Source organism: Haemaphysalis longicornis, unplaced genomic scaffold (assembly GCF_048455015.1).
Source record: "Haemaphysalis longicornis isolate Haplotype H1 unplaced genomic scaffold, Haemaphysalis longicornis Haplotype H1 scaffold_2, whole genome shotgun sequence".
NCBI classification, from domain to species: domain Eukaryota; kingdom Metazoa; phylum Arthropoda; class Arachnida; order Ixodida; family Ixodidae; genus Haemaphysalis; species Haemaphysalis longicornis.
The window spans coordinates 240,287,748-240,300,671 of record NW_027526295.1 but is presented as its reverse complement, the minus strand read 5'-3'; the positions used below and the strand labels follow the sequence as shown (position 1 = coordinate 240,300,671).

General features: G+C 49.1%; 1 protein-coding gene across 2 annotated transcripts in view; it reads right to left on the bottom strand.

Annotated features, from left to right (window-relative positions):
• Window positions 1-1,714: 1,714 nt before the first annotated feature.
• The window catches only part of LOC144170249 (lithocholate 6-beta-hydroxylase-like), a 62,721-nt gene continuing 51,511 nt past the window's right edge, over window positions 1,715-12,924 (bottom strand). The window contains exons 13-14 of one of the 2 annotated variants that reach the window (XM_077699919.1): window positions 3,477-3,639; window positions 1,715-2,402 (exon numbers count right to left, since the gene is read on the bottom strand). In XM_077699919.1, the coding sequence (XP_077556045.1) occupies window positions 2,313-2,402; window positions 3,477-3,639 (253 nt within the window). In that variant the 3' untranslated portion in view covers window positions 1,715-2,312. Of the gene's footprint in view, window positions 2,406-3,476; window positions 3,640-12,924 lie in introns of both variants that reach the window. The other variant, XM_077699918.1, reaches the window with a different exon arrangement.

The following is a 12,924-nucleotide window of genomic DNA, read 5'->3' as shown; positions in this document are numbered from 1 at the left end:
ACCTTTGAAACCGGCAGGGCTTCTTCAGCCGATAAAACCGCCTACAGCACCATTCTAGCAAGTGGGTATGGACCTTCTTGGTCCATTTCCGACGTCGACAAAGGGAAATAGATGGATAATGGTAGCGACAGACTACCTGACGCGCTATGCGCATGCGGAGACAGCGTCTGTAGTACGGGCAACGTCTGCTGAGGTGGCGGAGTTCTTTATGAACAACTTCGTTTTACGGCACGGGGCCCCGCAGGTCGTAATAACAGAGAGAGGGACAGCCTTTACAGCCAATCTCATGCAGTCTATCATGAGGTTAACTCAGACCACCCATGCGCGAACGGCAACATGCAGATTAATGGCTTGACCGAGAGATTGAATAGAACCCTCACCGACATGCTTTCCATGTATGTCGACGTCGAACACAAAACATGGGATGACATTCTAGCGTACGTAACATTCGCCTGCAACACGACAGTTCAAGAAACTACAGGACTGACTCCCTTCCAATCGGTTTATGGTCGCACAGTTACCACCACACTAGATTCTATGCAACCCGTTCAAGAGGACGAATACAATGGTGACGTCGACGACTTTGTACAGAAAGCGGAGGAAGCGCGACAGCTGGCACGACAACGAATCGAAAACCAACAGCGTGTCGACGCAAGCCATTACAATCAGCACCAACGTACTGTGTTCTACAACCCCGGAGACGCGGTGTGGGTGTTGATGCCAGTACGCCGGCGGGGCCGAACCGAAAAACTGCTTCGCCGGTACTTCGGGCCCTACAAGGCGGTGCGTCGCATTAGTGACGTCAACTATGAAGTCACACCGGATAGTAGGGCGCACTCCTCATGGCGCAAGCCAACTACCGAGGTCGTACACGTCGTACGAATGAAGCCGTATTAACGACAGAGGCTGTTCCTGCTCATAACCCCTCCCCCCCTCCCCACGCCAAGGCCAGTGTGGAAGCTGACCTCTTCGCTGACGACTGTATGTACTTGGACAGTGAGCCGCCGCATCGTCGTCATCCGGATCCGAAGCCATCCTCGCCTCGTAATATACCATGGCATCGGGACGATGCTCGCAGAAGAGGGGAGTAGTGTAACGGTGTCTATTATTACAGTGGCGACGCGGTCAATCCCGCTAGCGGTAGCGCGAGAGTGGACTGGACGAAGAGAAGGACGAAGGCCGCTTGCCGGTGCGCTTGCTTCAACTGTGTCGCCATTTTGACTATCCGTGTGCTCAGTAATTAAAAGTGCTCCCTAGTTTTATCCACACGCTACATATATATATATATATATATATATATATATATATATATATATATATATATATATATATATATATATATATATATATATATATATATATATATATATATATATATATATATATATATATATATATATATATATATATATATATATATATATATATATATGGGGTTGTTTGTGCTGCATTTGCTTTCTTGTAGATTTAAAAATTCTCGGGCACGGATCAGCCGGCTACCGTGTCACTGCATGTTCGAGTCCGGTGGTCAGTCAAAGTTTGTTTTTAAAAGATCACATGAATTTATGCCTATGAGCAATCTTGTAATAACAGAAGTGCAGATATACGTCGAGCTTAGCTCCATGTGTGCAAGTATTAAATACCTTCAGAGCTATGCTCGACACATGCTATATTAACATTCCCTTTCCCCTGAGAGTGCAGAATGATAAAATTCGTTTTGGGGTGTAGCATTGCACGTTATTTTATTTACTCCATGCCCGCATGCCCTTAGCCTTTATGCGGAGTGCTCTGGATACAGCGGTCCTTGTTTGTTACATACTAAGGCTCTTGGAAATTAAGAAGAAATGGACGTGGGCAGGGCATGTAATGGGAAGGCAAGATAACCGTTGGTCATTAAGTGTGACAGAGTGGATCCCTACAGAAGGCAAGCGTGGCAGGGGGCGGCAGAAAGTTAGATAGGCAGATGAGATCAAGAAGTTGGCGGGGATAAATTGGTCACAGTTAGAACAGGACCGGGATAATTGGAGATTAATGGGCGTAGATAGGCTGGTGATGAAATCTGGTAGCGTCGACAGTATGTGATAACTTTGTGTTCTCATTCGTTGTCCATTCTGCAAAAACTTCTGACAGATTTTTTTAATCGGGGTTCTAGATATGCAAGATTCCACTTTGTTGGTCATGCATGGTTCCTTTTCAACTCGTATCTGTGTGTTTCGTGTTAATAACGTCAAATACTGCAGCCTCCCCGGACTTTGTTAAGACGCCAACGCTGAAAGGCTTGTCGAACAGCCGCGTAGTATGACAAAACGAAATTATGCGCCGCTGTTCAGCCTTTGAAGCTGAATCCAAACTTTGTCCCTTGGCACTGCCGCAACTGCATATGTGGCCAGCTTCAGTGGAGTCTCCTGAAATGAAGGGAAGACGCAAAGATGGTTAGAATTAAAGAATTCACTCCAGATTGTAAATTTCAGTTTTAGCCGCGGTTTTTTTTTTTTGTTTCCACAACGTCACACTGCGGCTACCTAAGAGCGTAATAATAAAGAAAAAAAAAGAGAATTGGAGCTTTTGTGCCTCAACACGTTGGTAATACAACTCGAAGCTTGAGGCGATGAGCGCTGTCGTTTGTTTGTTACTTCAGTCTTGCTGAATTACTGAAGAACAATTGTGTAGTTAGGTTCTTTGCTGCACGCAACAGAGAGCTTATTTGAACACTCGGGCTGTATACCCGTACGAGTGCGAAATGCTAAGTAGGGAGAACAGTCAAAATATGCATTCGTTTCCCACTATTATCATTGAAGACTGAGTGATTGCATTCGAAGCTGCGTTCCAGCTCCATAAGGTAAATCAAAGTCCAGTGGGAGCTGAATAGAATGTGTGCCGAAAGTGTCAGGTGTGTGACAAAAATAGTTCGTCTTCGTCCTTAGTGCTGTGTTATGTCTCTATGATTAACTAGCTTGCACAGGCTACCCTCTCTGATTTGCGCGTTGTATATCGTTTTGTATTCAACGTATAACAAATTTTCAAGAGCGAAATCTTGGGCGAGTTGGTAATACATTGCACTGGCGGGAAGCGCAACACGGGACAGATGAACAAAACAAAAACATATAAGAACCGATGTCGACACAAACAAGAAGCGATGTTTTTAGGATCTCAATGCCCCTGTGGGGTTGCTCAAACAAAGCGAAAGTCGCAGACACAGGCTGCGGAGAGCAGACACAGGCTGCGGAGATTAAAGCATTGAATTAAAGGCTGGAGAAAAAATTATTTAAGCGTACAGTGGAACATAAATAAGAAATTGCTGCTCCGAACCGACCATAGAACGACACATTACCCGGCGATGCTGTTCCACCTTTTGCCTACACTCACGAAACAAAACGCGGTTGACCTCGGCATAATTCACATGAGTGCGGAGATATATCACTTGATTCTCAGGCTTTTACATAACTCTTAAATAAGAGATGAACGCCTAAGTTCACCTTTTGGCTGGGGCCTAGCGTGATTCGGAAATGTCGCAGAACTTGCGTCATGGCCGAGGGGAGTTGCACGAGTGCCAGCCGCTGGCCGAGACACATGCGGGGACCGAGACCGAAAGGTTGGTAGGCAATCGGGTTTACAAGGTGCTTGTTCTCGGGGCTGAACCTGCAATCGATACGAGAGGCAGGAAATGGGCGACACACGTGTGAGAGGGCCTGATCCGAAAGGAGGTTTCATAGCAGGTCTCACTGAACCAATTCACATATTCCTGGTTCAGTGACCTCAACTGTGGCGAAACATGAGCTTTCGTTTCCTCGTCATGACTTTTTCTTGCGAGACTAGAGGATACTATTCAAGATTGATCATTCCTAGAACTCCCAGTAAAATGCAGAGACAGGCATCTAAGCTTAAAATCCGCCTGTTTTTGCTATATAAACATCAGTTGAAAAATTTTGAATGCGCAAACATACATTCTTCACGCTAACCTAGTCTGGCATGACATAGAATCAGCGGTGGAAGTCATGGAAACAAAAACATTTTGTCTCTCACTGTCTGAACAGATAGGTTGAGCTAATCTAAGACGTAGTTTGAAATTGTCATCCCAACTGAACTTCAACTGCATGAACCAAGCTTACCATCCAAAATAAAACTGCCACACTGATCGTTCGCATCGTGTTATCCCAATTTTCAATTTTTTTCGTAAGTATACGGATTACAGCAATTCCGTGAACTGTGGAAAGAACGAAGAACTATAAACCCAGTTGTTGCAGGTCATCTCTTCCCTCATTAATACCCTCACAAGTTGCAAGACCCGCATCAGTACAACGAAACATGTCCAGAACCGACTGTAATTAGACAGTATTCTCATCTTATACGTCGATATTATCACCGCTCGCTGCGCATTGAGGCAGGCTGTTCAAAATAATGTGCTCCAAGGGCTTAAATATCTGATTTGATTTGATTTGATTTCATATTTTATTCATTGGCAAAAACCAAGGGGAGGCTGAGACTAAAGGTGAACGTGGCCTGACAGAGGCCTCAGCCACCCGATTTACCCGATATACCCCAAATGTTTGTAGTTGACATCTTAACGCTTACACATAATAACAGAGTAGTCGTAAATCAGACCTAAATAATTAGTTTAGTGCAGCACGTATAAAACGGGTCGTTATTGGCGGTGAGTGCGACGACGGGCGGCGCTGCGAAGTGCGTCTCCGTGACGACGGCTTAGGAATTCTCGAATTTGTCGTCTGCTTCAAGGAGCCATGAAGATAAAACAAAAGTTTGTTTTATTCGATAGATTAGATGTTTCATAGTACTCCAAGCGCTTTCCCCAAAGCAAATGATGCTTTATTCACTGAGAAATAGGGCAATTTAAGCCAAAATTTTTAATCTCCCGCTAAATTGCACATTTCGTGACGTGAACAATGGCGTCATACGAGCCGGTCCATGAAACAGAAACTTAGTATGTCGACTTCATATAGCACCCACACGCGGGAGTCAGACAGGAACCGGAACTCGTGCCGAAACCGAGACGGCGGCCATTTTAAAACTACTAGTAAAACCTAGTGCACCCGCAGCCCTAGTCATGGAATTGCCTGATCCGGAGAACAAAACTCTCGCCGAGGAACTCGGGCTTGCATTTAACAACCTAACACCACTTGAACGCTCAATGCTTCTAAGTGCATGAGCGGCAGAAGTTGTGGGATACGCGGATGGACCGGAAAACGACCATTCCGCCATAGCCACAACAGACGAACGCCCATCCGTCGGCATGCGCCTCGTCAGCCTCGTCGCGACGGACGAATGCAGACTGGTACGTATGTGCCGTATTTTTATTACGGTTAATGATAGTTCAATTTCAGTAGCAGTATCGCTTATGCCAGTTGGCCGGTGTCGTGTATGGAAAGCCGTTCGCGCGAGCTCTCTGCTCCGACCAGAAAGATACGAGGGTCAATGCGCGGTGTGTACGGTGATTTTTTTAAGTGCGAATGCACTTCTTAAGCGAGCCTGAATCGTCCGCCGCCGTCGTCCGCATAGCAACAGCTGCGGGTGCGCGCGCTCCTCGGCTTCCTCCTCGTCTTCCCTAGCAACGGGGGGAGATGGGCGCGCGCTACTCTCCTCCTCCTCTCTCCGCTCAGTGACTGCGGGTGTTGGGCGCCTCCTCTCCACTTCGGGCGGGAGAGCTCTCGCTCGCGTAGCGGGCGCTCCGCATTCCGATGCGTGAGGGCGCTCGTGTAGCCCTCACCGTAACGGCGGGCGCTACTCTCCTCCTCCTCTCTCCGCTCAGTGACTGCGGGTGTTGGGCGCCTCCTCTCCACTCCAAGATCACGATATCCACCGTAATCGCGCAATCAACAACCGTGCATTCGCACTTACACACTCTCCCCCTCGGGGAAGTGCGAGGGAATTTTTTTCCAAGCTCAGAGCACTTTGACGGCGATTTGACGAAGTCGGCGACGAGCGCCAGCATGTCCCAGGAGTGAGCTAACGTAAGGGTCCCTGCCGTAATCACTTCGTCGGAAATGAAGCGAGTACACTCGTACTTCCTTTAGCTCCCTTTCTCCTCCGTTTGCAAGTTCACAAAACGTAGCCACTTGCTTCGCCGAGGTTAGTCGTTGGGCAACACTCCCTCAACGATTTGTCCGTACTACATGGGCATTTCAAAACGCAGCAACAAAATTTCATTGTAAAGTACTCGAACAAACTGGAGTTTTCAGTGGTTGTAAACTGGAAACGAGCTCGTAATGACAGCAGCAAGCCAACACCATTCCGAAACTTCTGCGACGAGAGGCACTCTCTCGTCGCTGCTTGCTGTTCCTTAATCCCCTCGTTTCTATTTTTACCTGTGCTGGTTGGCGATATGACGGCCAACCTCCTGTTAAGATATCAAGCAAGGTCGCGGCTGTACGTGCTGGAACAGTTCGTTGGCCCCGAAGAGCCTCGAACCCGAAAATTCGTCTGCGCGACGGCGAGATGTCGAGCTCGGCCGGGGGTAGTTTCGTACGCATTGGCGTACACGTTTGCTTGTTTGTTCGGAACTTCAACCGTTTACTCCACCGTTCTTAGTGTCATAAAACGAATGTGCAGTATGTTTAACGGGCATATAGCTCACTATGCAAACTGGTAACCCTGCCTAACTTGCGTTTGCTTTTGCCGGCCTCCGCCAATCGCAGAGCATTCTAATGTGACATCATAGGTTCTGTTGCGGGAAATGAGCTGGTGGGTCGCATGGTCATTTCCCTTTTTTCCTAGTTATGTAGCTTATTCGAGCGAAGTTTGTGTTAAAAGTGGTGTCAGTATGGTTCTAACGAGGCAATCTTTCGAATGAACCAAACTTGTGTTTTCTCTTCATGGCTCCTTTCACTCGGGCTCGCTCTCCCTGCTGTTTATTTGCGCTCGGTTGAATTTGATGCTTGTCTGCACCAGATTTTGCTTGTGCGTAACTTTTTATCATAATAAAAGACTTAAAATCACATACACTAACTCAGGATGGGATTTAAAGTATAGTTTCTGATACCGCTCGGGAAGAAACACTGCCGGCATCGTCCTATTCCTTGCGAAGCCGGTCCTGTGCCGAGCGCGAAGAGTGGGAGCGATGCGTCAGCTCCTGTATACCCAGCATTCTTTCTAACAAAGGGAACAATCAGCTGCCAATAACCAACAACAGCGAAAATGCAAGACCAAAACAAATTCCTAGGCCTTCGGGGCTGTCAGCTTTGGCAGAAGGCATCTCAATTTCCGGTAATCGAGTGTAGGCAAAACAGTTCTTGCAACCTTGCCGAACGCTCTAAAGTATTGTATCACGTCACTTCACGTTTTCATGGCATGAAAGTATTGCCCATGTGTTATATATTTATGTTAGCCCTCTACCCTATCCCCCTATTGCTATGTACTATTTTCTCCCTATCCAACCTCCCCTACACCAGCAGGCGTTCCGGTGTCAGCCCCTAGGCGAGACAATCTACGCCTGTTGGTGGACCTTCCTTTCTTTCTTTTGTGCAATAAATACATACATATGCCGACATGCACTATGGGCCGCAAAAGTTGTAGGTTGAGTTCTAAATCTACTGTGAGTATAGGCGAGTGCTAATTTTATACCAGACTTCTAACCAGTACGAAGACTTATTGAGCAAAACGAGCCAAATGTACAGTAAAAATACAGTAACACTATGTTTGTTCAGACCTGGAGGCATGTGTAAGGTCCACTTATGAGATCAGCGGCCAGGCGCCCGTGCTGCGCCTGAGAACCCGCCACTCTGTCTGGTGGCCCAGCACTGTAGACTCTACGCTGCAGCCGCCGCCAATTCGTCACGGCGCGCACGGGAGACGGATTGTCTGGCCCACCGCATACCACAGGGATAATCCCCCATTGAGAAAGCAGACGGCGCCGCCGGATTCCGGGAACCGTCTGCGTGACGCGCGGAGGTGGTGGGGTTACCGGCGTCGAAGCGCGCGCCGCGCAAGACACCATTGTTAACAGGGTCTCGGCCGACAGGGTCTCGGCCGTCGTTTCTCGAGCGGTTTGTGTACGCTCCGAGAATAGGATAGTTAGACGAAATTGAGGAGCTCGAGTGATTTGTGCGCACTCGGAGCTAGCGTCTAGCTGAAGTTTGAAGTTTTAAATGCAGAGCATTTCTTTAACTCACGATGTCACCCGGCGTTGGCGTGCCTCGGCGTCCGCAACAGCCGTTCCAGGTGCGCCCTCTCCCCCACTCCTCCTGGCCTGCTCTCCGCTGCTCCTCGCGTGTTCTCTGCGTGCTCGGATCGCGTTCAGCAACAGGTGGGGCGCGCATGCGTCGTAGTTTGGCGCGGGAGCAACAACAGTTGTGGCGTGATCGTGACGTAGTCGTGACGTGATCGTGGCGCGGTCGTGCCGTGATGGGGCGGTTCTCGGAGTTCGCTCTCGCTGTCAATTTCTTTCGAACCAGATAAAAACAACGCCGGCGGCGGCTGCCTGGACGGCACCGTCGCGTTGGCGCGCGTCATCCCCGTGGTGAGCGGCATCGACGACGCGGACGCCGCTTCGCTGGAACGGTTCCGGGCGTTCGCGGTGTGCGCGTCGTGCAAGGACTCGTTGGTCCGCGGCGTCGTCCCTTCGATGTGCGTCGCCTACGGCTACAGGTACCCTCCGCGTACTGCGCACCTGCCCGAGCTCAACGCGGTGGAAGAGCGGCTGATCTCATCTCGACTGCCGTTCATGAGCATCCGGCGGTTGACGCGGGCGACGGGGCAGTAAGGCCCGTACGGCAGTACCACCACCACCACCACCAACCCTACGCCACGTAAACGACCCCAATGCTCTGCATTTACTCGTGTCCCTCGCGCGGGGACATGCGACGGAGGATTTTTTTCCTTTATTACTCATGTACCCAGTTTTCCTACTGTAAATAGCTGTATATAAACTCTTCGTTTCATTTAATCAACCCCAATGCCTTAAGTTCGTCAATTCGACCGCCGTCTCCAAGAACTTCAACACCATCGCCCTGCCAGCCTCCTGCCAAATCAACCGGAGCCCGGGCGATTGGGTTCCTGATTGACACCGGACTTCGGGGAAACGAACTACAGGACCATCTTTACTGGCATGTTTCAGTACATTTCCCATAGACAATATTCAGATATGCGTTGCAGTAAAACTGCGCACAAGCGGAGGAGCACGAAAACGAGACGATAATGATAAATTCTTCTATTAGGAAGGGGAGGACCGATGGTCGCTGGAGGGAGAAAAGGGGGAATATGGAGGGAGGTAGACGCCCATTAAATCACGCTCGCCAGGCCACTGGCAACGCCAAACTGGGCTAAGGTCACCAGGTGTTGAGGATTGAGGAGAAAACTTTATGTAACAGTGAAATCGTGCTGGTTAGTGGGTGGAGTCCTCAGTCCAGGACAAGACAGTAAGAGGAATTTTCTTCAATTTATAGAACACCATCCCGAGCAGGGCAGAATTTGTTCTTTACGCCCGAAATGCTTGGAAAACAATACGGAGCTTCCTATGCATATTCATCGGTTTCGACTCTTGACGTACTGGAAGCCGGCACGTGTACTAATTACTGCGTTCGTGAGCGAATATATCAGGCCTTCAACACCGTAATTATGTCATAACTGTGCGGGTTGAAAGTCAGTTTGTTATGGTACCGATGGTTGCGAAAGAAACTCGGGGCACAAAAGCCGCCTTCGAGTACTCTGGACAAAGTTGTCTGCGCCGTTTCGCAGTGGCGTAGCACAAACCTTTTCATTGCATTTGCATGTGAATAAACAGCGCACGCTGTGGATATCCCCCTTTTTGCACGCAACCATAACGAAAACCAATTTGTGAAGAAGGTACTGTATGCCTTACAGCCTGAAGAAGATAGCCACACGAGCGTTGGGAGTCTCCCAAACAACCCCAAATTTCCTAATAAGTACGTTTGAGACGGTGCAGAAAAATTAATGCGTCGGGCACAGAAAAAAACATTCATCTGATACAAGTCAACCATAACAAAACAAATAGAAGAGAGCCGTTTTGTTTCCCGCTGTGCGATGCGCTTGTAAGAGCCCGCTGCTTGGTGCGTAGCATTATATACTCTGTTGAATCTTCATAAGAGCACCTCAAAAATACTTTAGGGAAGCCTACCCATTTGGATACTTATCGAGAAGCTCTGAGCACTAAACCTCGCAAATAAGCTAGAAAGGGCAAGTTACAACGATTGCTGACCGATGCTCTGAAGAAAATTGTTTTCTCTGTCTCCTCGTGTGTTGCAAACCTGTGCGGGATACAGCTTGAAATTATTCAGAGGTGTCAGAAGCTAAGCTGGAAAATGACTTAAAGACTGGAACTACGCTTTTTAATGCACGAAAGCATCAAAGCGGGCGATTTCTAGCACAGGCACTGAAGCCCCTCACAAGCCGGGTGTAGCAGACGGCCGCGGCGCGAGTCCCTAAGCCGACGTCAGAGCCAAGGGGCACCACTCAAACATCGTTTTTGGCCAAGAAATAAAAAATCAAATAAAAAAAATCAAATCAAATCTCACCGCCAATCGATTATTAAAAGAGCCATAAATTAAGCCCACCGAAGCAATTCGTTTAGTGCATCGATAAAAATGCGAGTCATTATTTCGCACGATGATCGAATAAACTGATTTTGTCCCAGTCGTCTACACCTATCAGCCTTCTATTAAATTACTGGATTTCGTAATATGGTACGCCACATCCCTGATGTCTCGATGTGCCTACTGCGCATCCTCCACACCCGCCTTGCTCCAGCGCCTAATCTGGCACTGTCCGAAATTCACGCGCTACAAAACGTTCAACCCTGCTCCAAATTTCTCGCCCTCACACAGCGACCCTTCTACACTGGAACCCTCAACTCTGACTCTTATTGCTCACTACACTATAAAAAGTAGTCTAGCACGAGCAGTTAAGAGCCATGAGTCTGCTCTGTTCACCTCACACGGCCTATCCCGCCTCCGCATACTGTTCTAGACATTAGAGAGTTTTAGAATAACGTACGCAGCCGTACGCAAAGAGCTAGCGTACGCTATTTCTTCGCGTCTTTCGCACTGCACATGTGCCGTCCGCTAAGCCGGTTCTGCTTTTAGCGGACGGAAGACGAGCGGACGCTATTTCAGTGAAATAGCGTGCCTACGCGAGGCCTCTTACGTTTCCAACATGGCGGCAAATAGCGCGACAAACATCCACGGTTCCGCTCTTCTGTGGACAGTGATTTGCTTCCGATGGAACAAGTTCTCTGCTCCTGTGTTTGAAATGCAGAGCATTTCAGTAACTCACGATGTCACCCGCGTTGACGTCCGTAGTCGTAGTCCGCACCCCTCCCCCTACACTATTAAAAAAAATACTATCCGGCGCCTGGTTTCGATCCCTCGACCCTGCGGGCGGAACGCAATGTACATGGTGCTCTACCCACTGCGCCACAAAGCCGACACAGAATGGGAGGCTACGAACGCGCCTTATATCCTTGACTCATTCAAACTACGTCAAGAAGCTGCTGATACAACGCATTCACTACCACCAACTCCCCAAACACTAAACGTTAACGCAATACAACCACCCCCTATGCGACGCCTTCTCGCGGGGAGATGGGCCCAATTTTTTAAATACGTCGCGAGTTTAGCACGTCGCCGTCGCGCACCTCTGTATCGTCGTGACATCGCTGATTGTCCGAACGAAGCTTTGTAGCCAGGCCAGCGAACGAAGCTGCGTGTGTGTTGTCGACGCGTTCGCTTCGGAATGAAATGCGACGCTGTGCTTGGGCGTGTGGACAGTGCTTCCGATGCTCGTGATCACCTTTCTCGAGCGACGTACGACTCAACCTCGCATCGGCTATGTACAGTGTGCGTGGCTAAAGGCCTTCTCGACTTGCACGCCAGAGATAAGTGACTTGCTGTTCGTCCCCGCAAACCATGAGAGGTGAATGCCGAATTTGCGACGAGCAGGAGGAGGCAACCGATCGCCTGTCAATCGCGGTTCAGACCTGCAACGCATGTCTTGACGTTCTGTTCGTTCGAAGCGCATCTCTGGATTGTTTCGAAGTTGAACAAAACATATTCGTCAAACCCGGGCATTCGGTTCAGGGCGTTCTGTGCGATTACACGAAAGAAGTGCCACGGGGCTTCAACGCTTTCTTTAAGGAATGTACTCACGTAAGAAAATATTCATATTGTTACGTGGTGGCAGGACAGAGATGATACGAACGAGGAGATGGGGTGAAGCTATCTATTTACATAATTTACATAGCGGCCATTACAAAGCTCGTGCAGGCTGCGCCCCCCACACCTTCCTCCTCGTCGTCAGCGTCATTGATGGTGGGCCATGGCGCCATGGGGATTGACCGCAGTGTCCCGTGACAATATTTTATGGACGTGCTTCGTTCAATAATGACAGGAAAGCGTTTCTTTGCACTTGTTTGGATAGTCGTAAAATGTCCATGCACTCCGGCACTCCGCTGGCCGATCAGCTGGCGATTCATTTCGCAAAACATTCGACAGATGGCGCCGTAAGCATTATCGTGCAGCGACCACAATAGAATCAAACTCGAGTTTGATGCATCACCATGGCGCCGGAAAAAGACGGAACACAGAAAACCAGCCTCACGGTACCTGCCTGTCGCAGCATATGAGGAAGTGGCCAAGGAGTTCGAAGACAGCGCCAGGCGCCGGGCTGCGACGACATACGAAGAGTACGTCGAGGAGCTCCGGCGAATCATGCGCAAGCATGAAAAGAGAGTCAACTCCCGAGGAGGACCCCGTAGAAAAAGCTGGTGGGACAATGACGTACAGGCTGCACTACGGGCTCGACGGCTGGCTAACCGGAAACACAGGCAGGCGGTCAAGACGCTGAGCAAGGAGGCGGCGCAGGAAGCCTGGAAGGATTATCTGCTCAGAAAGCACGAGATGCAAGTCGTGACGCAGCGAAAGATAGCGGAAGCGGACAACCGCAAGCTACAGGACATAA